A 27121-nucleotide genomic window follows, 5' to 3' on the forward strand; every position below is an offset into this window, starting at 1 on the left:
CCACCCTACAGAAATATATGACAAACCACGTACGTCAATACAGTTTTATGCGTGTTCATGCAAAAATAAACGAAAATTGATAAAATACAAATATAAACATATATTTAATTAACATACGTGGAACAGTCGGTGCTTGGACTGATCTTATAAGGAAGGTTGACACCACAGTCGCTGGGAAGGCTGGCAGCGTTAGAGAGATTGATGCCAGTTGGATGAGTAAAAACTCTTCAAGCAGTTACATGCAGTCTGACGAGCAGAGGCGGAATTTGCAGCGCTATTGAGTGCGTCAACCCCACTGCAACATGCCGATGACACAGCACCGCCATTTGTTAAGTAGCCATAGCATGGTGATAAGTCACTAACCACCTGATCACAGGTAATAGCCTGAGCATAGGTTTCCACTCCCATATTTTCCTAAATTATTGAAACCATGGGTGCCGGTCGATCCTTCTTTTGAATCCAATTAAGACCTCTTTACGTTTACAATCACCGCTTCCCTTTTTGGTTGCTAGTTTCCAATTTCTTATGTTTATTCAAGTTTCTTTTTCCTATTCACCAACCCTAAATCTATTGCATATGTTGCTAAGGTAATTAATTTCAATAAAAAAGAAGATTATGGAGTTTGTGCAGGGAGGGACCAAATGTAACACCCGTAAGATATAGCTAGATGATTAAAGAATAAATGGGATAAATATTAGCCGTAACGATAATTAGATATAATAAAAAAAAATATTATTTAGGGTAAATAATCTAAAGAAAGTCGTTGTAGCCGTTAAACCGAGAGCGTATATATAGAGAACGCCCAAAATGTGACTTCGTAAGAAGAAGTTAAGATTTTTAGAAGTTTCAGCGTAGCAGTATACGACTCAGAAACCGAAGTAGAAATCGATTCTTTGTTAGGAAAATCAATCTAAACGAGGGTTGATAATCTCGTCCATATGGTTCCGTCGATATAAAGACAGGCAAGAACGGGTATCATATGAGAAAGTTATGAATTTTTAACGGAGTTTAACAGTCTAATCAAGTTAAAAATATAGCTTTAAAAAATAAACTTAAAATTTACCGATGGAGTCTAAATAAAAGTTGTAGATCTCGTCGAGACCTTTCCGAGGATATAAAGAACGTCAAAAACGGAGCTCGTATGAAGAATATACGATTTTCTAAAGTTTTCTGAGAAGCGCCACGCGCAGGTGGATTGCATGGCACGCACCTTCTAGAAGGTGGAGTGTGTACCACCATATTTGCAACACATGGCAGAAAAATGGTAGGAGCATTGTCTCAGGTGTGCGCGGTGCACAATTATGGTATAAATAGACTCCAGCTAGTCATTTGCTTCCTCATTCCCCATCCTCCTCCTCCTTCTCTCTCTCTCTCTCTCTCTCTCTCTCTCTCTCTCTCTCTCTCTTAATTCTCTCAAGTTTTGCCCATTTCCCTTAGATTTAGCCTTCAACGAAGCCCTGCGATCCCTGAAGAAGTAGTAGCCAACGATTAGAAGCTCCTCCAGTTCAATTTCCTAACTTTGTTCGGAAGAACCTCTATAAGTTAAGCTACACTCTAGTCTTTTCTTTGTAACTTATATTAACAGCCATAAGTCGTTATTATGAACCTATAAATAATATTTATCAGTAATTCTATGTCGTTATACTGATTGATCTTTTTACGGGATATGTGTATAGAATGGTCATGTTAGCTTGGTTGTTGGATTTCATAAAAGCTATTATGCTCAAATGATTCTGCCTCTCAACTGTCCTGCCTGGTTTATCCTTACTTGATAGATCTTGGTGTAGACATTGGGATTAGTGAGGATGTAGACTATTCTTAGTCTGTAGGATCATTAGACTAAAACTTTGTAGTAATTATACTTAGGTCACGTCAAGGAATATTTGGGGTGTTAGGTGAAGCTCTGCCCAAATAACCAGTCTCCCATTTTATCAAGTGAGTGCATACTCAATTTCATGAACATGATTTAATACAAGTATTAATTAAAATATTAAATATATGATGGAAGTCATATGTTAATTATGTGTTTATTGCATGGATTATAAGTTAGGATATATATATATATATATATATATATATATATATATATATATATATATATATATATATATATATATATATATATATATATATATATATATATATATATATGGTTAAGTTCAAATGAGAACACTATTTAATGTGAGAACGTGAGAACACTACTTTATGTTACTATTCTAATATGAATTTAATATGTATAGTATTGTATTAATTATAATATGAATATATTCAATTTTATATTGGTATTCTACTATAAAATTTAGATATATATATATATATATATATATATATATATATATATATATATATATATATATATATATGTAGTAATTTAGTAAATTCTAATGTGAATGTTAAATATGTGATTGTTCATATATTCGGTGATGAATAATGTCATAAAGTTGTACATACAAAATTTTAGTATGAATATTAATGTGTGATTGTTCGTATATTTGTTGATGAATAATGTCATATCGTTGTATATACAAAATTCATAATAAAATAGTAACATAAAGTAGTGTTCTCACGTTCTCACATTAAATAATGTTCTCCTTTGAACTTAACCCTATATATATATATATATATATATATATATATATATATATATTGTACTAGGTGCAAACCAAGTACGATTCTATTTCATGTTTGGATTAAATATATAACGTCATATAATAGTATTAAAGGTAGCTTTGTTAAGAAGATAAGGAAATAATAATACCTAATGCTCTGTAGGGAATATAAATATAGTAGAGATAGGTCATTGTCACCTAAGAATAAATTTGGTATTAAAAGTTGGTTATAGGCATTGTGATCTAGTCTACGGATAAACTTAGACTTATGGAGGATACCTAGCTTAATTAAGTTAGATATTAGGTAGTTAGGAGAATGTGCGTAACCTAGGAACGGAGAGTAAACTACTGTTCCATGCCACCATCAGGTGTTGATGTACGGTAGCTCCGTACGGGATGACCAGAAATGGTTGGTCCCGATCAGGCAACTGTTAGTGTTATGTTTGGTCACCCTATAGAGTAGGCGACAACACTAGATCATTCTAAACGGTCTTGTGAGAATTACATTGCTAGTGTAAGCTCATTAATTACAGACGTAGATGAATTGGAAAACCATATTCATCAATTACTCTGACGGCCTATGAACATTTATGAATTACAACGACAAGGAAGCCCCTATGTGTAGTCAACAATTCATCATGCGAGATAAACTTCTCTCTGATAATCACTATTCAGGATCTGTGAGGATCGATATAATAGATAATCTAGGATATGTGAGGATTGATATAAATTGATAGTTTAGGATCTATGAGGATCTATAGGAATGAATATGTAGAAATGGTTATTTTTTGGTAATAGTTGGTTTGTAGGTCTGATAATTATGGAATATTATCATCTCAACATCACGGGATTGATTATAACATCCTTAGGGTTTTAACATTTTGGAAACAAACATTTGTCATCAGAATGATCTTTTATACTGGGATTTTCTACAAATATAAATAAATGATTTTTAAATTGTAAAGAGAAGTTTTAATTGGTTTTGAAAATTAGAGGATGTCATAGTGTAACAACCCAAAAATTAGGATCAAAAATTTCATTTTTAAATAAACGCCAAAGCTACAATTGTCACATTGTTCCAAAACTATTCATTAATAATAATGTCAAATCATCAGAGTACAATGTCAAATTACTGAAAACCAGTGAGGAGTGAATGCTGCGACATCAAGCCGGACTCTTCCCTTTAGTACCGAAAATACCTGAAACGACAAATATAAACTGTAAGCAAAAGTTTAGTGAGTTTCCCAATCATATCACATAGTAATAGTCAACATGTAGGTGCCATGCATGGGCTACCCCTATGGTGTTTACCACAATGCAGAGGGCCAGATCCCGAGGAAGAAACCTTAGAAGATTCTATTTGGACATGTGTTTGTTTGGAAAAGTTAGTATATGTTAAATTGTTTGATGATTTTTGGAATAGAACTTAGTGGACTACGAGACAATACTTTGGATGAGTATGAGTAGGTGTGAAAGATATTAGAAGCCTATACTACCAGAAGCACATGACTCGTACTTGGATTAGGGAAAGTCACAAGGTTACTAAGTCTCTAAGTAGTTGAGCTATTTTGTTCATTTCCATCATTACCTTTGTTTTGGTAATGATTGCGAGGATAAATATCATTTAGACCTCAGTAGGCCATATCTAATCGAGTCCGACTAATCTACAAAGTAAGTTCGACGTAGTGTCCCACCTTAGTTAAATATCGAAGAAAGAGTGGATCAAAGAAATCAACATACAGATTGCAAATCGTCATTAGAGCCTAGAACCAGTAGCTAGACATTGCTACATGCTAAATATTATTATATCACACTAGAACATGAAGGAAGGTACCTTTCGTGTTAGAGTCTGACTCGAAGAGACATGAGTCTAACCATTGTATCATACGATGAGAGGTGTTTAGACCATGACCCATCGGTCTATTATGGTAGTCAAAAGCCTTATCTTAGATGAAGTCAATTCTAAGAAGGAGCGAGAGTCCATAATAGCAATCGAAGAAAAGTTGTAAGATTAAGCACCATCAATAGTCAAGAAGTCTATAAGTTGGAAACTAAACTGGAAAGACATAGGAGTTACGATTACCATCTAGGATGGAAAGCTAATGTGCGGAGTCATTATACAAGCCCTGTTTTGTTGCTTATTCTAGGACATAATCATCTTAAGGAGGAGATAATTGTAATGCCTGCAAATTCGGGCTAGACAATTAACATATAATAAGTAGTAATTATAATCCTTGATTAGGATAATCTATAGTCGTGCATGCTATAGACAATATAATATAAGTTTCACTGTAAGAAAGACAGGAAAAAATCATCTGAATAGTCTGTAAATCTTTAAAATAAGTACGCCGAAACATATATATATATATATATATATATATATATATATATATATATATATATATATACAGAGAGAGAGAGAGAGAGACAAAGTACACGTCGTCCCGATCCAAAAACTATAAATTTCATAGAAATCCAACTCCGTATGAATTAGATATGATTTTTATAAAGAAATAAAAGTTAGTCCTGCACATGGAATGTGTGACATTAAAAGGTACGAAGAGAATCGTTGACTTTTGGGTAAAGTCAACAAAATGAAAGTCGTAGTACTATTTAAGATAGGAATTTCTGTAAAAGGAACACCAAAATTAAAGTTCGTATGAGTGAGTTATAGTTTTTGCAAAATCATTAAATCATATAAAAATAAGGGCAAAAAATAAAGTCAGAATTAGACGATGGAGCCGAAAGGAAAGTTGTACTCGTCGAGAGCTATGTGTGGAAAAAAAGAACGCAGAAAACGGAGTCTGTATGAAGAAGCTATAGAATTTACAAAATCTGCGATTTGAGCCCCGTGCAGTGCGTGCCGGTTGTATATCGCGCGCTTCTAGAAGGTGAAAATATGGACCACAGAGAGCCTAACATTTGGCACAAAGTGGCTGGGAGACGTAGCCTTAAAATGCGTGACGTGCACCCCTTTTGCACACTGTGCACCCCAAATTTGGCTATAAATTGAGCTTCAGCCCCCATTTCAATCCTCATACTCTCCTATTTTACATCTCTCAAGTCCCTTCGATTTTTAATCCCTTTTTCCCTTAGTTTTTGTCTTCGGCGAAGCCCTATGACCCTTGAAGTAGTAGTAAATATCGAGTAGAAGCTCTGCTAGTGCAATTTCCTGACTTTTGTCCAAGAAATCTTTGTAAGCTGTACTCTCATTCTTTTTGTGTAACTTATATTTTTAGTCATAGACGTTATTATGAACCTATAAATAAAATTTATCAGTGATTCCAAGTCATTATACAGATTGATATAATTACAGGGATGATGTTTAGGCTGGATTTAGTGAGATGTTTAAAATGGGATTACCAAACAGTATACTCTATAAACCTAATGGACCTTACCTCCGATATGATCCTACCTACTTACCCCTTATCACCTATAGATTAGTAGACTTTGGAATTAATGATGGATCTAGGGTATCTTTATTCATAAGGAATATTAGCCTAAGACTTAGTGTTAATTGAACCCACGTCACGTCAAAGGAAAAGCCAAGTGCAAAAGCGAAGCGTCGTCCGAGTTTCGAGTTATCACTTTATCAAGTGAGTACATAGTTACTTTCATCTTACACACATATATAAAATATTTAAGATAATTGCGTGCTATATGTACCTGTTATCTGTGTTCTTGATATCTATGTTAGATGAACAATATATACATGTTTTATTTGATTTTAAACTGTATATGTATATTTATTACCTATAAATTGGGTAAAGATGGGTAGATGTATGATGATATAGATGTTGAGAGATGAAAGATGATATAGATGATGAGAGGCCTATTAGATAAATATTAGCAACTATGGACTTAGTGCCGACTTAGTACCTATCAGATAGATACCGGTAGCTATGGACTTAGTGCCCATTAGATAAGCACCAACAACGATGGACTTCGTGCCTAAAAACTGGTAGCGATGGACTTCATGCGTATTCCTCAAGACAAATCCTTAGGAATAAAAATAGAAATAAACTTATTGACATGTATTGCGAAGAAATCTTTATAAGAGTACTGTCAACAATAATGATTAAGATGACCCCTAGGATAAAACCTTAGAGGAAGAATAAATAGTAAAATAAAGATGGGTGATTGGGTTAATTGTTTGATAATTAAACACATTTATTGTAGGTTGAAAACCCTATGTACTCACTAGGTTTCCCAACGTGACCCACTTAGTTTCTTTGTATCACATGAAGCAATACAAAGTTACTAGCATGATGAGAGATTCAAGGAGATATAGACCGTTAGATTATTGATACATTGTAAGTCTTCGTTTATGCTTATGTTTCTGTATTGACGATGACATCCAAGTTTTATAAATAAAATACACCTCTTCAAGAAGATATAGACCGTTAGATTATTATCATGTTTTTAGGAAAAATTCCGCATATTAAATCTTTTTAAAAGAATACTCTGATTTAATAAACATAAACAAATCAGTCTTTTCTAGCCGTAAAAATGGAGATGTCACATTATTGGATGACATTAACTTAAAAAAAAGTTGTACTAATTTTGTAAAATAGTTTTCTCATAATAACTTGTGTAATGTGAGTTTAAATGATTTATTTTCGAAACTAAAAGTGTTGCAAATGACTTTGCCAAATGTGTTTATCTTTGTGTTTGAAATGTTAGAGTTTATTAAAGAAGAAGATTGTTATCCAAATATCTTCATTGCATATCGAATCTTATTAATGCTACCTGTTACTGTAGCATAGCAGAAACAAGTTTTTCAAAATTAAAATTATTAAAAAACTATTTGAGATCGTCAATGTCACAAAAAAGATTAAATGGGTTGGCCATATTATGCATCGAGAAAGATATGTTGGAAACTATTAACCTTGATACTATTATAGATGAGTTTGCATATAAAAAATCTCATAATGTAATTTTTTTTCTATGTAGATGTTAGGATATTGGCTCTTGGGGCTATGAGCTTTTTCCTGTCTGTCCATAGGTGGGAAGTTCCTAGCTTGGTATTGTATTCTATTTTTTAGATTAATAAAGTTTTCTGGAGGTGTCACCCTCCTTTACTAAAAAAAGTTTAATGTCAAGGGCCTCATTTTTTAATTTTGCATTTGCCTTAAATCGGCTGGGCCCAACATATTGATTCCTGTTTTCATTTTATTTTCAATCTAATAACAAATAATGAGATTTGTGTCAAGTATTGCAACACTCATGAACAGACAACTAATCTACTAACAAATGCCCTACTTGTTGAAAAGTTCACGTATTCCAGGAACAAGTTAGGAGTATGCAAATTTGAATAAAGGGTAAGTGTTAGAAGTTAATTCAAAGTTGAATCAATGTGATGCTAACCTAACCTGGTATAAGGTAGTAATTTTAGGAGTCATTAGCTTATGAATAAGTCCCACATTGTTCCGGTTTTTTAGCTTTAGTTGTTATACTTGTTTAGAGTATAAACAGGTAGCTTGGCTTATGTAATTGCTTATCAATAAAACCAGTCTTTTTCCTCATATTTATTCCAAAATTATTTATGTAAAAAAATAGAAAAAGGAATGTCTCACGGACAGTGTTGCAAAACCCGTTAGGCGTTCCCAGAGCAGCTAATTATCGAGTAAGACGGACTCAGATTGGGTAAATTATATGAAATTAATTTTAAGAAAATGATCTATATATATATATATATATATATATATATATATATATATATATATCAAATATCACAAGTTTATTAAATTTATAACAAAATAGATGAATATCAATAACAATTATAGAAGTTTTTTCAAAAAAAAGTCAAAACTTCCGAGTGTTTTCGAATAGGCTGAGTTGGACAGTTTTCTCTGTGTTTTACCGAGTTTGAACGATTCTGACTATTTTTGACCGATTCCTGATTAGACGTTTCAGACATGTATGGGTCCGAGTACTCGGCCGCCTAGGCCGAGCGCAACACTGCTCAAGGATTCACGTGTATCAAAAAGTTGCCAAATCATGTGGGTAAAATAAAATAATCTATCGATGATCAAGGATTTGAAACCTTGAAATGTTTCTGTCGAAGGAGTCCATGGTGGTGGTTCTAGATAAAGTTGTATGTATATGTGATTAATAAAAGGTTTGTTTAGTTCTTATATAGTGAATGTTAGTATATCACACATTGGAGCGACTCGGTGTTTTATATCTTTATATATGTTGGAGTCTTCCTTCTCTCCACAAAGACTCGTTTCCAAAGTTAATACAGGGCTCCACTCTTACACTGTAAAATAATCTTTGTTACCATCTTTATTGCATCAAAAGTTTTGTAGAGGATGAAGTTTAAACTAAATTTCAACATAATGCTCTTGGTTAGACTAAGTTTCTTAGCAAAGTCAAGTGTAGGAAGTCAGTTTTTAGTGGTTGATACAATGGGGAACCTAATATAAGACTTAAATAATATGACAGCAAAGCAAAACTCAAGCGTGGTGATGTGTTAAAAGTCTGGCATAATGGGTGTGTTTGAAATTAAGCTAGACTTGAAGATTAATATTTATTAGGGTTAATTTAGTAATTAAGGATTGGTCATATTATAGATGAAACGGTTATGGTTGTCGAGAAATGTTGCCTTGATAGTGTGCTATACTTGAATTGTGCTATATATGGTTCACTTGAAGGAGTCTGCAATGTTTGGCCCCTATATACATGCACTGGTGGATACAGACCAAAAGTGAACTGGGGTCCATTTTATAATTTCCGAACGATTCATAACATCTTTATTTGTAGCCTCATAAATTTTTTCTCTTTTAACCATGCAAATTATACAATCATTCCTAAACTCATCCGAAATTCGATTACACGTTTTAACCATCTTTTTTTCATTTGAAAATTAACAAAACTAATAATTTTTTTGGTTGTTCTTCCGGTATTTAATATCTAAGACATTGACTTTTCCATCAACAACTCATAAAACTAAATAAAAATAACTTAATCAAAATCAGAAATTAGAACTTAACTGGATGCATACTAATATACAGAGGGTTATTACTTGAAAAAAATTTATATATACATATAAATATGACGGGAATTACAGCCAAGTGGGGTTCATGGAACCCACTCCATACACACTACATCCGCCAGTGTATACATGTTGTATATAATTCTGATGTACACTTGCCCGAGTGATTAATAAAAGTTTCTTATCTTCCTTCACAAAGTGCTCTTTTTATTCATGTAAGCATGTTTCATGTTATTGCACCCATAACTAAAGAGATTATAATATGTATTTTAATGCGCGATATTGGATAACTCATATAATTTATTGACAATTTCTGCCAATAAATCTTTATTACCATCTTTATTGCACAAAAAGTTTTTTAGAGAATGAAGTTTAAGATTAATTTCAACATAATGCTCTTGGTTAGACTAAGTTTCTCAGCAAAGTCAAGTGCAGGAAGTCAGTTTTTAGTGGGTGATACAATAGTGTACCTAATTTTAGACACAATAGTAATATGACAGCAAAGCAAAACTCAAGCGTGGTGATGTGTTAAAAGCCGGGCATAATGGGGGTGTGTTTGAAATTAAGCTACACTTGAAGATTAATATTTATTAGGGTTAATTTAGTAATTAAGGATTGGTCATATTATAGATGAAACGGTTATCGCTGTTTAGAAAGGCTTCCTTGAAAGTGTGCTATATGTGGTTCACTTGAAGGAGTCTGCAATGTTTGGCTCCTATATACATGTTGTATGTAATTCTGATGTATACTTGATCGAATGATTAATAAAAGTTTCTTATCTTCCTTCACAAAGTGCTCCTCCTATTCCAGTAATTCTTCTCACTTTAAAGTCTTTCTCCAAAATTTTGAATTTGCAACTCTTTATTATAGTTGTGTTGAATAGAAACAGTTTTTTTAATCCACCATTGATTGTAACCATCTATGTTAAATATATGTCAAGATAAGTTTCATATTTGGTATAAGTCATATGCGTATTCTGAATATTATATATTCATCTATTAATTAAAATGCAATTACATGAACATTATTTGAAGTGAAATTAAGGCCGGTACAAACTAAAGAGACACATACAGTCATATATGTCTAACAATTATACAACGCTCTCCATATTTATTGTAATTTAGATATATATGCTTCCAGTCTTCCAAACATGCATAAGAATCTCCGCGTCACTCCACCCTACAGAAATATATGACAAACCACGTATGTCAATACAGTTTTATGCGTGTTCATGCAAAAATAAACGAAAATTGATAAAATACAAATATAATCATATATTTAATTAACATACGTGGAACAGTCGGTGCTTGGACTGATCTTATAAGGAAGGTTGACACCACAGTCGCTGGGAAGGCTTGCAGCGTTAGAGAGATTGATGCCGGAGTTGGATGAGTAAAAACTCTTCAAGCAGTTACATGCAGTCTGACGAGCAGAGGCTGAATTTGCAGCGCTATTGAGTGCGTCAACCCCACTGCAACATGCCGATGACACAGCACCGCCATTTGTTAAGTAGCCAAAGCATGGCGATAAGTCACTAACCACCTGATCACAGGTAATAGACTGAGCATAGGTTTCCGCCACCACCATGCAAGTAACGACTACACATAAGACCATCATTACGATTCTTGCCATTTTTCAAGAATACGAGTACCGAGTAAGAAACTTATTTTTTCCTTTCTATGTGATTTCAATGGTTGCTGGTGCAAGAAAATGTTGTGCAAGGTGACGATATATATAGGCCTTCTTGCCCATTAATTCCTATGCTTGTATCTAGAGATTGGTTCGTTGGAAAAGCTGGGTTGATATTAATTGAACCTACATCGATTTTTTATCAATAATATTCTTCACCATTATTTCATTTGAGTTAATAATAATAATAATGTAGCGTGATTTAGTTGAATCGCAAACAACTCTACAGCCTCCGCCCTCCTCTATATATATATATATATATAAGCAAGCAACGATGTGAGATTTAACACGTTATAATATATACCAACAAGGAAGAGTGAAATGTACTTGAGAGGAGATGTGCTAAAAGTATGATCCCCTAATAGTTGTATTTTATTAAATCATTGTGTAACACTCAGAATTAGAAAGACCAAGAAATGAAAGGAAAAACCGTAAGTTAAAGGGGTCAACTCGTCGAGTCCATGGGTTAACTCGGCGAGTTGGAGCGGGACCTGTGTCGGGGTTTAAGTGACCGACTCGGAGAGTCAGGTCTGGGTTGGAAAACCCTAATTTCCAGGCTTAGTGCCCTATTTAATCATCATTTCAGGCCTTCACCCCAGCCTCCATCACTCCCTCTACCTTCACTCAAACCCCAAGCAGCCATTGAGTGTCATTGAGCTTCTCTTGCCATTTTTGAGTGATTTAAAGCTATAAGGAAGAAGGAAGACTTTGGGTGATTCAAGAAGTAGCAGTGGACTTTGTGTTGGTGTGTCATTTCAGATCCTAGAAAGGTATGAAGCTCATACCTTGGCTGTTATTCGCTTAGATCCCCTTTCCTAGTTAGATTTTGTCATTTTGAGCCATTTCCAAAGCCAATTCGTGTATTGTAACTTTATGAGCAAAGAGAAACTTCGGATCTAGGGTTGTCTTGGCCTAGAAACCCATAAAGCAGCATTCTTTGGTGGGTTAGTGAAGCATGCTTGTCACAAAACCAAGCCCTGGAGTGTTTTAAGCCTATAGCATCTTGGTTTCACGTAAAGTTTGCAACTTTACGTGAAAGGTGGGCCTTAGAAGAGTGGATCTACAGTTTGGAGCCCCTGCATGGCTCGAAAAGCCACTGTATCGATTAAGAGCTGAAGCTACTCGGCGAGTCACATGGGTAGACTCGGCGAGTTGGATGAAGTTGGGCAGGAACTTGACGAGTTGGAAGAACAACTCGGCGAGTCTGTTGAAGATTGCCTTGGACTCGGCGAGTCAAGTCACGAAAACCCAAACCCTTTGAGTTAAGACTCGGATTAGTGAGTTGAGTGGGGACTTAGTGAGTTGGACAGGACAGGACTCGAAAATCGATGGACTCGGCGAGTCATGGACTGACTCGTCGAGTCGAGTCGCGAATGGAAGGACTCTGAGCAGATGAACTCGGCGAGTAGAGTTGACCTGGAAGGTTGACTTTGACCAGGACTTTGACTTTGACCGGAGTTGACTTAGTTTGACTTCTGGAGTTCAGTTGGAACTAAGAGTTATGTTGGTACTAGTAGCTAGTGGAGCAGCGGTTCAGAGAGTTGTCGGTCAGTAGCTAGAGGATTATCAGCAAAGTTCAGCAGTGCGAGGTGAGTCTCCTCACTGTTTGTATGGGTGTAAGGCACCAATGCCGTCCCATTTAGTTTATATATGACAGGAAGACCTGAGGGTTAGCCCTAGGCAATATGCATGAAAGACCAGGAGGCGACTCTTGGCACACAGTAAGTTATTATGAAAGGTAGGAAGACCCGAGGGTTAGCCCTAGGCCATATGTTTGAAAGACCAGGAGGTGGCTTCTGGCGCATTGTATGCTATTATATATGAAAGACCAGGAAGTGGCTTCTGGCACACTGTATGCTGTTTAGCTAAGTAGAGTAATACGTACGGTTGTCTTTGTGATACTTGCATAAAAGACCAGGGGGTGGCCCTTGGCACTTGTCTGTAAGACCCAAGGAGTGGCCCCAGGCTTGACTAGGAAGACCACGTGCGGCCCGTGGCATAATGGCATGACTATGTTTGGCACATAGCACCTTAGCAAGGCTATGTTTGGCACATAGAACCTTAGTGGATATGTTGGCTTTGTATGGCATGTATGGATCAGTTGGTTTGTATGGTATGTGGTATCTGGGGAACTCACTAAGCTTCATGCTTACGGTTTTCAGTTTGGTTTCAGGTATCAAGTTTTTAGAGAAGGAGCCCGGGAGGATTGCAGTGCACACACCATGACAAGTTAACCTGGGATGTTTTACTCTGATAATTAAACAAGTGTTTGGAAATGAGGCTATGATTTGTAATATAAACCCTTTTTGTAAGTTTGATCGACTTAACTATGAATTAGTAATGTTTTTTTTAAAAGAAATTTTTGGACCGTATTTTTGGGGCGTTACAAGTTGGTATCAGAGCCTTAGTTTGAGGGATTCGAGCACACTCTCGGATGTGTCTGAACTCAAACTGAGGAAGTGGTATAAAATTTTCAAAAGAAAGACCATAATGATAAAATGATTTTTGAGAAAAGAAAAGGGTTAACTACTAGAAAAACAGCCTTTTACGACGCTCATTGCGCGTCGTAAAAGGCTCAGACGACGCGCAAATGCGCGTCAAGGAAGGCCCTGTCATAAAGATAGACGACGCGCTTTTGCGCGTCGTATATAGACGACACGCATTTATGACGCTCATTTACGACGCGCAATTACGACGCGCGTTTACGACACGCAATGCGTATCAAGAAAGGCCCTGTCGTAAAGGAAGACGACACGCATTCGCGTGTCATAACCTGACGACGCGCGTGTTAATGACACGCATTGCGTATCAAGAAAGCCCCTGTCAAGAAAGGCCATGTCATTAATGAAGATGATACACATTTTTGCGTATCATAATTTTAATGTTTAAAAAAAAATATTATTTATAGATTTACTTATTTTCAAATTAAATTTGTATTTAATGTTTCATAATAGAAAATAAAATATCATATACAAAAAATAGAATCCATTGCATAAATTTAATGTCATACAAATAATCGTTCGAATGACTAAGGGGATCCGATTGTACATTGTTATTAAGAAAATGGAAGTATATTGTTATAGTTAGAAAATAAACGAGAGTAGAATGTGCTACGTTTGGTTCCTCTCATAAAGTTTCCATCTTCAAGATTGCTATCCAATAAGCTTTTAGTATTCGCATGTAGAAATTCCATTGCAAAATGCACACCTGAGAGCTCACATCCAGGAACAGGGAGGTCCCGTGGCTTTGTTGCCCCCACTACTAAAATAACCGCATCATTCTCTTCGCGAAGGCGTTCAATTGAGTACACCGGATCGCTTCCTATTTCCAGGACAGAGGAACTGCAAATATTATTACAACTCATTGTTTACCAACAAAACAAACTATATGATTATGATTACCTACCTAGAAAAGTGGGCCCTAGCAATCCGGAATTTGGATTTTGTTCTTTCTCCAATTAGATTTAAGTCAAGTGTGGGACTACTGCTTGCAAGAATGAAATGTTGAGGGCAATAATGCTCAAGATCAACATAAACTTGCTGCTTTAACTAGATGCTTCCCTCCACTTCCTGCCAACACACCAAAACTTTTTAACTTAATTACTACATTTTGATTCAACTCATTTATAACATAAATAACGGGCCTAGCTTCCACCATAATTTCACCTCAATCAATGTGCTCTAAGAAAAGGATTTTGACCTATAATATACTTTCACTATTTTTTCGTACACAAATCCCTGAATATGTTTTTATTCAAAAACTATACGTATTTATTCAATAATTTGATTGGTAGCCAAGTCTTGAGGTTATTTTACACGGTTTTAATTAAAAAATACAAAAGAGAGACAATACATGACAGCACATACCAAGTAGCAAAATAAATAAATATGAAATTAATTAAAATAAGTGAAAAATTATTTTGTCATGAGAGCAACAAATATATGAGAGAAAAGCCTAATTACTTTTTATTAAAAGTAGCTTTTTTAGTTATTAATTTCACATCAATAACTTTTAATTTAAGTGAACTTTTAACGTAAAAAAAATTGATTGATTGAATTATACACCATATGAAAGCAGTTTTATCAAGTAGAACATAGATATAGACACAAACTCCAGGAACTTTAAGACATCATTATCCAGGTAGCATTTTATTAGTGCATCACTTATTTAAAAAAGAAAAGAAGGGTTATGTAAGGAACACTAAACAACTTTTTTTTTTCCTAAAGTCAGTTGGATATGCTAACACATCAGATGTTGTAAGAAAGATTTAAAGTACAGATTCAAGAACTTGGATAGAAATCTATTAAGGAAAAAGGCAGAATATTTTGGGAGCTATAGGGGGCATTTTCAGAGGCCGCTGGGCCAACTGTTGACCAAATTTTTGACTTTGAGTATTTGATCATGACCATCAAAAACCCCTGACCAATTCTGAATAACTTTTCTTTTGTTTTTAAGTAGCAATACTAATAATTTGTCCCACATAGCATAGGAGACGAATTCTAGCCTGAAAGATTCAATAATATCACATAGAATATATTCTTTAAAGTGTCGAAAACTAAAAGTGCTGAAGAAAGTTTTGTAAAATTGTTACCTTTAAGTAGTTCTTGCCTCTTTACATTGTTAAACAGTCTTTCTCTCATACCACCAGATGACTTCACTGCATTTTGAACATTGCAATAACCATACACTAATAGAACATCAACAAGCCTTACTTATTGAAAAATACATAGATTTATCATATACCCTTTATATACTCTATTATGTAATCATGGAACACGGTAGGTCACAATTCTGCCATGTCCTCCAACAATTTCAAGTTCTCCTACACAAATGAAAATACAGTGTAAAGTTTCGTCCTCTATAAAGTCAAACTTAATTTGGAAAAAGAACATATGCATAACTGAAATGAGCATGGGCAGCATTAGAACAAAATAATGGTGAAACAATTAGCATTTTATAAAACCAAGTTGAGACTGCTTATACTTACACATCCAATAGATAGAAGTTAATTTGAAGACTTCCAACATCAACATTTGCAATCAGGTTTTCATAGGAAACTGCTATATCCCCTTACTATGTAGGAAAAGGGATAAGTAGAAAGAAAATATTCAACTTTGGCATACTTGAAAAGAAAAGGCATAAGTGAATAAAAAGTAGAAACCTTTCGTGTCCCATTATACTTCACTGCATCCGAAGCTGCAAGATTGGGCATTAACTACAGTTTAATGCATTTGAAGCATAAAGAAAGATGATTTAAAAACTCTGACAATATAATAGGGGACAAACCAAGGGTGTCATATAAAGGGACAAGGATGTATGAATATGCATGCATGATCAACAACTAGTCACTCTGGTCTGTTAATAAAGTATATAGACTAATAAGGGATCTTGCTGCAATGTTATACAATTGAACTTATAAGACACAATATAACAACAAGGAGAAATTGTACCCTTGTTCTACAACTACGGCAGCAAGTGAATAAATGTAGAGCAAAAACAAGAGGGTTTACATAGAATTAAAATCTAGAGTTGATAAAAAAAATGTACACTGGGTTAGGTATATAATTTTCTCCTGAGTTGATGATTGAACAAACTACTATCAAATCCTAACCTTCGTGAGTGTCCTTCAAAACATAATCCCCAATAACCCCATGCGTGCAACGTATCAACCACTCATGTCTCTAATTTCACAATCTTCTCATATTAAACTAATTTCGTTTAGAGGGTTTAGAAAGCTGAATACATAGATGCATACTCACATTTAATCATAAACTTGATAGCCAAACCACAATAACTCCCCTATGGATATGCATTTTAGAGAGAGAGTTACCAGTAAAAAACTCCCTAACTGAGAAGGTGATGTGGTGTTGCACCTTTTTATTTTTCAAAGAGACTTTCAAACAATGAAAAAAAAAGAAAAAATAGCAGTAAAATTTGTCAAATAATGAAAAAAATTACCTCGCCAGGAATTTCCTTGTGTCTATCACAGTACACATTCATCAACTTCTTTAGCTGAATGTTGTGCATAATTCTATCCTACAAAATGAAACAAAACTCTTGCATTGGCTTTGATTGATGACTACAAGTCAAAATTTCTTAATAGCAAAATAAATAATATATATTACAGATAGGCCCCTTCATGGGACACTAATATAGCAACGCTTTTTTCATTATTACACTATTAGAGAATTTGCATCCATATTAATATAAGTTTAAGTCAGATTTCTACAGAGAAAGGGCAAACCACAAGTCACTACAAAAATATATTATAATGAAAATTCTTTTAATATAATCATTAAAAAAACTGAACGTCATACCAGGCATACCTTGGAAAAACCATCAAAGAAACAAAAACATTTTACAGAATTCAAAATCCCTAATTTACAGAATTTTAAAGATCCTTAATTAAACAGAAAACATACCAAGGATTCCTGTATAATAGGAAAAAGGGACATCCGTATGTTGAATCTTTAATAGGGTATCAGGAGCAGTGATAATGATGTATTCTTTCCATCTGGTGAATCCCCAAACTAGGTCACCTTTCTTGAAGTTTGAATGCCCAGATTCTACAACTTTAGCTACTCCATATCCTGTTATTAGTTGCAAGTGACAAAAGCTAAATGTTAATTTGATCATCAAAAAGATTTTCCAGAAAAAAGAAGAGAATTTATATGCTGGATTTGAAATGAAAGATATTGGACAACGTAAACCCTTCTTTTAAAATGCTTCATTGCAAGCCAATACACTAAGGAAGGTAAAGATTTGTAAGAAGATTGAGTTCTCTGATTCAATTGAAAAGATTGAGAGCTCCAATTCAAATTTTAAAATTGAAATATACAAATGATTGGGAAGAGACTGGATAACATGAAAAAGAGAAAAAGGACTATGAGAAACAAATATACATACCTTTTGCCTCCTGAGTCTTTCATTTTCCTCTTCCAAACATGAGATATTCTGCATCGACTGTCTTCTTGGTTAAATCCTTGGTGAATGTAAGGCTCAATTGTCTAGGCAAAGATGAAGTAGAAGCAAGTTGGGTGAGTTCGGAGTAATCAGGGGAAGAGCCATTGTTGATTCCTTGATTAGCTTTGGCACACCAAACATTCTTTAGAAACTCATCAAGGTTCATACTACTGAAAGGTTTCCCTAAATCGACTAATTGTTGCTGAACCTCATCTAAAGTTAGGTTATGCAGAGATCCTTGCCTTGAGAATCCATCGAACACAGGTTTTTGTGTTCCACCATTCGATCCCATTGTTTGAGTCCCCATACACGGATCACCTGTCAAATGAAGTCATGCCACTGTCAGTTTGATAGGAGTCGGAATTGCAGGCATCATGACGTCATCGATTGGCGGTGCTCATGGAATCTCTGGTGGTCGGATGGAGAGAATAGAGATGGAGGGTAGGAAGCAAGATCTAGGGTTCGAGTGTGAGAGAGAACCGTTATTGCATCGCCGATGATTTCATTAGACGCACTCCAAACTCAACCAGAATTCGGATCCTTCGGAGGCACCAGTGGGAGGTACATGTTTGCCCTAGATCTTGAACTCCCACCGGGTTTCTTCCCGGAATTCATGCTCTTCCATGGGTCGACTTTCTTCCCTTTGCCAATCTGATTACGCAGACGTACCTGCGAGAGTCGGTCCTCGAAAATTTCAATATCGAGTGATTCGGAGGTGGGACCATCGGTAAAGGAAGAATCATCGAGCGTTTCTTTCATTTTGAAGGAGAAGGTTAGGGGCAGCGGTGCGTGGGATCTGATTGGGGATAGAGGGATTGGCGTTCCGATCTTGAACCGGTATCTTGAGATGGCGGAATTGTGTGCTTAGGTTTCTAGATGCACACCAAACTCTTAAAGCTTATCGGGTTCGATGTTGGTGGTGGCAGCTTAGGGCTTAGAGAGAGAGAGAGAGAGAGAGAGAGAGAGAGAGAGAGAGAGAGAGAGAGAGTACAGAGGTAAAGGAAGACGAGCCGATTCAAAAGGATGTGCTGATTCAAAAGGATTATTAGGGTTCTATTGTAGGATTCTAGTGTGGATTGAGTTTTTAAGGCTCAATGGCGGTGACAGTGGCAGTGGCAGTGGCGATGGCTTAGGGTTTACAGAGAGAAGGAAGGAGCTAATGAAAAAGGAGATACTGAGGAGAGAGGGTAGAAGCGGGGTTCTTCAAAATTTTAGAATTTCAGACAATTTCGTTTTCCCCCTTTAAAAACGCGCGTTTAGGCAAAAAAATATAAAGCGACACATTTAGAGGACGCACACTTTATGAAAGGCGCCCTCCGCATTTCTTTTTTTTTTTTTATTTTCTTTAGGGCACGCACAAATGCGTGTCCACTATCCTTCAAATTTTGCAAAATTGACATTATTTTTTAGGGCACACACCAATGCGCGTCATTAAAGGCTGTTTTTGTAGTATTAGATAAAGCAAAAATGAACTTTTGAAAGAGAAAAGGGTGTGGTGCATGCGATCAGCTGAGCTCAAGTAAGTACCCCAAATACCTATACAAGTTTATGTTGTGATTATCAGTTAGTAGAACAGCATGCTAGATTAGGACTAAGGATCTAGGGAGGATGCCTTATGTGCCTGTTATATGTGCTTTGACCTACATGATAGTGTTGGTTAGACAGTAGTAGGATAACATGTTTAGGTTATGCCTGAGTTTTTGAGTTGTGCTGCATGCTAGTACAGATTCCTGATATGAGATTATGATTGCTTGAGTATGTTATGGTTAGATTTTCCCTTGTCTGAATGCTGCTTGATTTGTGCATTGAGGGATTCTGAGTGATGGGAGTTAGCCATTAGGTGAATACGTCACGTCACATGTGATCAGGGTTGAATAATCTTAGAGTGCTGGATTTGGCCCTATTGCGCAGCTCTCGTTTGAGTCTAACCGTTGTAGGGACAAGAATTTTACTTGAAGGATTATCTGAGCCTCGCCACATGTGATGGTATGCAGGTGATGGCTAATTGGCATCACAAGGAGGCCTTCAGCAGCTGAGGACTGGTTTGAGTTGAGTCATAGGTTTTCCTAGGGTAAGCCTAGGATGAGATAGTGCTGAGAGGTGTAGTAGTAAAGAAAGGGACCTGGTGGAGACGAAGCAGTTCTTGAAGAAAGTACGGATAGATGTGGAAGGTAGTATGGGCCCGTACTACTGAAAGCAGAGGATCCGTACTCGAATCGAGAAAGGCCAAGATGAGACCGGGAACCTAGGAGAGTGTGTTAGACCTCTCGGGAGTATGTATGATCCTAACATTTACGCATGTATTTTCAGCATGGCGACCACGCGACACGGAGCAGGAGGGTCAGGATTCGGTTCAGGATCAGTTTCGGGCACGGGATCCGAACAAGTTGACGATGGGTTGCGCGGGTTCATCGCATCTGAGATTATGAGAGGAATCCTTGAGGCAACCCCGGTCATTTTCGGGTCGATCAAGGAGGGGATCATTGAGCTGATGGAGGATCGCCTCCGAGCTTTCAGGAGTGATTCGGAATCTGGCCAGGCGAGTACGCGCACGCTGTCCTTAAAGGAGTTCAGAGGGTTTGGTGCACTGGATTTTCATGGGGTGAAGGACCCCCTTGCTGCCAGAAGATGGATCGAAGACATTGAGTCTACACAGTTGACGAGCTTCTGCACGGAGGGGTCGGAGGTCCGCTTTGCGGCGGGATGTTTAAAAGACAAAGCTAGAGATTCATGGGAGTCAATTGGTGACTCATTAGGAGCCTCGGACGTTGAAGCTATGACCTGGTCAGACATTGTGACCAGGTTTAGGGCGGAGTTTGTGCCGGCAGTGGAGCTTCAGCAGCTGGCCACAGAGTTCCTAGACATGAGACAGACGACAAAGTCGGTGGCGGAGATTGCCGCCAAGTTTCGGGAGAGGGCCTTATTAGTGCCTTAGTATGCATGGGATGATGAGATGCAGAGGACGCGCTATCATGACATGTTGAGAGCGGATATTTGGGAGCATGTCAGCTTCTTGGCATGCCCGACCCTGGCCTTTATGATTGTCAGAGCTAGGGAAAGGGAGATCGATCTGGAGCATATTACGAAGAGGAGGTCAGACCAGACATACATTTTGGAGGGTCCCGGGGAGAGACCCAAGACTTCAGATCAGCGATTAGTAGGTCAGCAGGGCCGAAGTCAGTGCAACACATGCAGGAAACCACACAAGGGAGTGTGTCGTTCTAGGGGTTCTTGCTGCTACAAGTGTGGCAGTGATGGTCACGTCAGCAGGGACTGCCCACAGGGGGCAAGCCCATTATGTTTTCACTGCAATCAGGTGGGCCACAAGAGGACCGACTGCCTGACGATGAGGGGAGGAGCAGGGAGTGCGTCTGTCTCGACGATTATGATGATTATGGATGGGCGAGAGGCTAGGGCCTTGCGGTGACAGATGAGGGAGATCTGGATTACAGCAGGGAATGTTGCAGGTACGTATTTATGGGTATTTTCTGTTCTGTGTGAATTAGGTAAGTTCTTACCCTGGACTCAGGGGATAGTATGAATGAGTTGTCTCTCTGCTTGTATTCAGATTGTATTTGGAATCGTTATGCCAATTACATACCAGGAGCTATTAGTAGCTAGTATAGTTCATCCTTCACTTCGGGTTCGAAGTGTCTAGTATCATCTCAGTTACGGCTGAAGACGGTTCAGGGAATAGTCAGCTACCATCATCAGGTTTTGATGGTTCTAGTCTTGGAGTTTGGGATAGTTGTTGGAAGCATCAAAGGAAGTGGCTTATCACCAAGGAGTTTGCCCTGGGCAGTAGTTATTCGGACCATAAGGACACTAGTCGGAGCTCAGGGGATTTTCAGTGTCAGGGATGCGGGAGGTGTTCATCTAGTATTTGGTAATCATACGGTATTTGGAGTGGGCTAGAGACGGATCTCTAGCAGGGATAGGGCGATGGTGGTTATCATACCTATCATGTAAGGAAGGAAGGAATGGAAATATTCGGGTTTTCGCGTGCAGTAAAGACTTAGCTGAAGCTAAGTGGGGGAGAAAGAATCAGGTTATGGGAGTAAAAGGGGTTTTGAAACAAGGATAAGTTTCGCTCTCCTGTTAGGAAGAAAGACGGCCCAGGTGGCTGTATGAATGGAGGATAGTGTAAATTGGAAGTTGGGAAAACATGCCAATTGTGAGACCTCATTCTCGAAATGTCTTGTCGCAGATTACAGAGGAATCGGTTGGGAGTTCCATTTGGGACATGAGTACCACTTGGGGGTACTAGATTGTGCTTGTATGATGGACTGTGGGTTAGTCGCGGCATCCACTAGAAGCTAGTCGGTGTGGTAAGGTGTTGTCAGACTACCGGATGGCCGTAGCATTCACCAGTGGTCAGATAGTAAGAGAAGTATAGTAAGACTGCGGTGTGGTCGTAGCAATCATATGTGAGGATAGTTAGTAAGACTGCGGTGTGGCCCGTAGCATTAGATTAGTAAGACTACGGTGTGGTCTGTAGCAATCGTATGTGAGGATAGTTAGTAAGAATGCGGTTTGGCCCGTAGCATTAGATTACTAAGACTGTGGTGTGGTCCGTAGCAATCGTATGTAAGTATGGTTAGGCTACGGTGTGGCCCGTAGCACTGGTTTAGCAAGACTGCAGGGTGGCCCGTAGCTTTGGTTGGCTAGCAGCGTCGAAGTGTTGTAAGACTACAGGGTGACCCGTAGCATTCGTCGGACCCTATTCGCTAGTGCGAATGTATCAGGTGTATGATTCAGTGGCAGGGTTTTCAGGTAGTAAGTCCAGGACGGGGCAGCCCCCCGGATGTGAGTAGGCCACATTATGTTTGGGTTTGGAAGACGGTAGGTCATTGGAGACCAAGAGTGGCACAAGACTGCGGGTAAGCCGTGGCATTGATTAGTAGCTTGGTTCGTGGAGTGTGGGTGAGGGCTTGTATCTCCGAGGTAGCATGGGGGAAATCGGTATTCCGGGTAATGGTATACCAGTTAGGACCAGGGCGGTCTCGGTTCATCCGGTAGGCGGATGGGAGTCAACAGGACTATAGGCAGGAATGATGGTAAGGGATTCGGTGTGAAAAGCCGTGAGCTGATCGGATGATGCTAAGCTGCTCATCGTGGGATCGAATGATCTCAGCGTAAGGGATTTGGCTCATTGACGCCATTCTCGGCTGAGCCCGAAACGTAGCAGAAAGGAATTTGCTACCCGAAGGATTGTCTGAATTCTCACGATTGGGTGGAGCTTTCAGTATTAGAGCATTATATGGGGATCATTCCATGAGTACTGTTTTGAAGGTCGGCACTGGGAGTGGCCGGGATTGCGGTTTCGGCAGAGGATTGGTCCTCGAAGGAAATCGGGAAGATTTTTGTTTGTGGAAAGTGCCTTAGAAAGTCCAGTGACAGTATAAGGTGAAAGAGTAAACCCCCTTGCGAATCAAGGGAAGGTGTATAAAGAGTATTGGTATGATTACCGGTTGGATTAAGTGTTGTACTCGAAGGTTGCAAGTAACGGGTTATTCTGAAGATGGCATCTTCAAGGTTTGGATCAAAAGGGGGGAGTGTGCATCTTATGATAAGTGGCGACCAGATGGTAAGGTAGTTGGCCGTGACAGACTTCGAGGACGAAGTCTAGTTTAAGTGGGGGAGTGTTGTAACACCCAGAATCAGAAAGACCAAGAAAGGAAAGGAAAAACCTAAGTTAAAGGAGTCAACTTGTCGAGTCCATGGGTGAACTCGGCGAGTTCGAGCGGGACCCGTGTTGAGGTTTAAGTGACCGACTCGGCGAGTCGGATGGATCAACTCGGAGAGTCAGGTCTGGGTTGGAAAACCCTAATTTTCGGGCTTAGTGCCCTATTTAAGCATCATTTCAGGCCTTCACCCCAGCCTCCATCACTCCCTCTACTTTCACTCGAAACCCCAAGCAGCCATTGAGTGTCATTGAGCTTCTCTTGCCATTTTTGAGTGATTTAAAGCTATAAGGAAGAAGGAAGACTTTGGGTGATTCAAGAAGTAGCAGTGGACTCTGTGTTGGTGTGTCATTTCAGATCCTAGAAAGGTATGGAGCTCATACCTTGGCTATTATTCACTTAGATCCCCTTTCCTAGTTAGATTTTGTCATTTTGGCCCATTTCCAAAGCCAATTCGTGTATTGTGCCTTTGTGAGCAAAGAGAAACTTCGGATCTAGGGTTGTCTTGGCCTAGAAACCCATAAAGCAGCAGTCTTTGGTGGGTTGGTGAAGCATGCTTGTCACAAAACCAAGCCCTGGAGTGTTTTAAGCCTATAGAATCTTGGTTTCATGTAAAATTTGCAACTTTAAGTGAAAGGTGGGCCTTAGAAGAATGAATCTACAGTTTGGAGCCCCTGCATGGCTCGAAAAACCAATGTATGGATTAAGAGCTGAAGCTACTCGGCGAGTCACATGGGTGGACTCGGCGAGTTGGATGAAGTTGGGTAGGAACTCGATGAGTTGGAAGAACAACTCGGCGAGTCTTTTGAAGATTGCCTTTGACTCGGCGAGTCTGTTCTTGGACTCGACGAGTCAAGTCACGAAAACCCAAACCCTTCGAGTTAAGACTTGGATTAGTGAGTTGAGTGGGGACTCAGTGAGTTGGACAGGACAGGACTCGGAAATCAGTGGACTCGACGAGTCATGGACTGTCTCGGCGAGCCGAGTCGCGAATGGAAGGACTCTGAGCATCTGAACTCGGCGAGTCAGTAGGCAGACTCGGCAAGTAGAGTTGACCTGGAAGGTTGACTTTGACTAGGACTTTGAGTTTGCCCGGAGTTGACTTAATTTAACTTTTGGAGTTCAGTTGGAACTAAGAGTTATGTTAGTACTAGCAGCTAGTTGAGCTAGTGGAGCAGCGGTTCAGAGGGTTGTCGGTCAGCAGCCAGAGGATTATCAGCAAAGTTCAGCAGTGCGAGGTGAGTCTCCTCACTGTTTGTATGGGTCTAAGGCAGCAATGCCGGCCCATTTAGTTTATGTATGATAGGAAGACCCGGGGGTTAGCCCTAGGCAATATGAATGAAAGACCAGGAGGCAGCTCTTGGCACACAGTAAGTTATTATGAAAGGTAGGAAGACCCGAGGGTTAGCCCTAGGCCATATGTATGAAAGACCAGGAGGTGGCTCCTGGCGCATTGTATGCTATTATATATGAAAGAGGAGGCGGCTCTTGGCACACAGTAAGTTATTATGAAAGGTAGGAAGACCCGAGGGTTAGCCCTAGGCCATATGTATGAAAGACCAGGAGGTGGCTCCTGGCGCATTGTATGCTATTATATATGAAAGAGGAGGTGGCTTTTGGCACACTGTATGTTGTTTAGCTAAGTAGAGTAATATGTACAGTTGTCTCTGTGATACTTGCATAAAAGACCAGGGGGTGGCCCTTGGCACTTGTCTGTAAGACCCAAGGAGTGGCCCCAGGCTTGACTAGGAAGACCACGTGCGGCCCGGGGCATAATGGCAAGACTATGTTTGGCACATAGCACCTTAGCAAGGGTCTTTTTGGCACATAGCACCTTAGTGGATATGTTGGCTTTGTATGGTATGTATGGATCAGTTGGTTTGTATGGTATATGGTATCTGGGGAACTCACTAAGCTTCATGCTTACGGTTTTCAGTTTGGTTTCAGGTATCAAGTTTTTAGAGAAGGAGCCCGGGAGGATTGTAGTGCACACACCATGACAAGTTAACCTGGGATGTTTTACTCTGATAATTAAACAAGTGTTTGGAAATGAGGCTATGATTTGTAATATAAACCCTTTTTGTAAGTTTGAACAACTTAACTTTGAATTAGTAATGTTTTTTTTAAAGAAATATTTGGACCGTATTTTTGGGGCGTTACACATTGTTATATTTAAAAAACCTAATTTCCACCTACCGCCTATAGTAATTTCGTCTGGTTTACTTAATGCCACGTAGCTACCTCTTAAAGGACACCATAAATATCAACATCGATTCAAAAATATTCATGTTCCGTTGTGCAGATAGGCATCACCTTCCGGAATTCTGAGTCATGCTCCCCTCCTCTAGCTTCCCGACGTGTTGTGCTCCTTTCTCTATTCATCCGCGGTTTTCGTTGTACATATCATAACCCCACTCCCATATGTTCCTAAATTCTTGAAACAATTGGTGCCGATCAATCCTTCTTTTGATTCCAATTAAAACCTCTCTATGGTTCCAATCACTGCTTCCCTTTTTCGTTGGTAGTTTCCATTTCTTATGTTTATTCAAGTCTCTTCTTTCTGTTCGCTAACCCTAAACCTATTGCAGATGTTGTTAAGGCAATTAATTTCAATAAAAAAGAAGATTATGAAGTTTGTGCAGTCTTCATATAAATTTGGAAAGAAATTGAATATTAGAAAGGAAAAATAGAATTCTCAACCAAATGATGAAATCTATAATGTCATATTCGGGGTTGACTGATGGATTATGGGAAGAAGCTCTATTAACAAGTTTCTATATATTTCTTAGTGTTTCAAAAAAAAAGGAAAAAGAAAATAATTCCATCTGAACTTTGGTATAAAAAAGCAAACTTTGGATATCCTAAAGGTTGAGACTGTCCAGTAGTTGTGAGACTAACTGAACCCAAAATGAAAATGTTAGGCGAAAGAGACATTAATTGTATCATCATTGGTTATACTAAGATTGCAAGACATATATGTTCTTTGTTTTATAATCTAATGATTATATGTTATTTAATTCTAAGACAGAGGTAACAGATGTATTATTTGATAAAAAAAACGGTTTCATCCATACTTGAACCACAGGATATGGCTCCCAATTCTAGTGGGACAAACAAGGAACATGAAGTTATATGTATCTCTGATGTAACACCCCGATTCTCAGTATATGACTTTGTTT

The 27121-nt window shown here is 38.2% G+C and overlaps 1 protein-coding gene across 1 annotated transcript; it reads right to left on the reverse strand.

The window, feature by feature from the left end:
* Positions 1–10578: 10578 nt before the first annotated feature.
* On the reverse strand, positions 10579–11304 carry LOC111915870 (non-specific lipid-transfer protein). Its single transcript, XM_023911498.2, has 2 exons — positions 10898–11304; positions 10579–10785 (listed from the first exon to the last, which is right to left on the reverse strand). The coding sequence occupies exons 1-2, from the start codon at positions 11236–11238 to the stop codon at positions 10776–10778; spliced, it is 351 nt and encodes a 116-aa protein (XP_023767266.1). The 5' UTR covers positions 11239–11304; the 3' UTR covers positions 10579–10775.
* Between the last annotated feature and the right edge of the window lie 15817 nt (positions 11305–27121).

Source organism: Lactuca sativa, chromosome 1 (genome assembly GCF_002870075.4).
Source record: "Lactuca sativa cultivar Salinas chromosome 1, Lsat_Salinas_v11, whole genome shotgun sequence".
NCBI lineage: Eukaryota > Viridiplantae > Streptophyta > Magnoliopsida > Asterales > Asteraceae > Lactuca > Lactuca sativa.

What these genes read in the sequence shown, in the direction of transcription:
- LOC111915870 (XM_023911498.2), bottom strand. Translation starts at nt 11,238, where the DNA reads ATGGCAAGAATCGTAATGATGGTCTTATGTGTAGTCGTTACTTGCATG.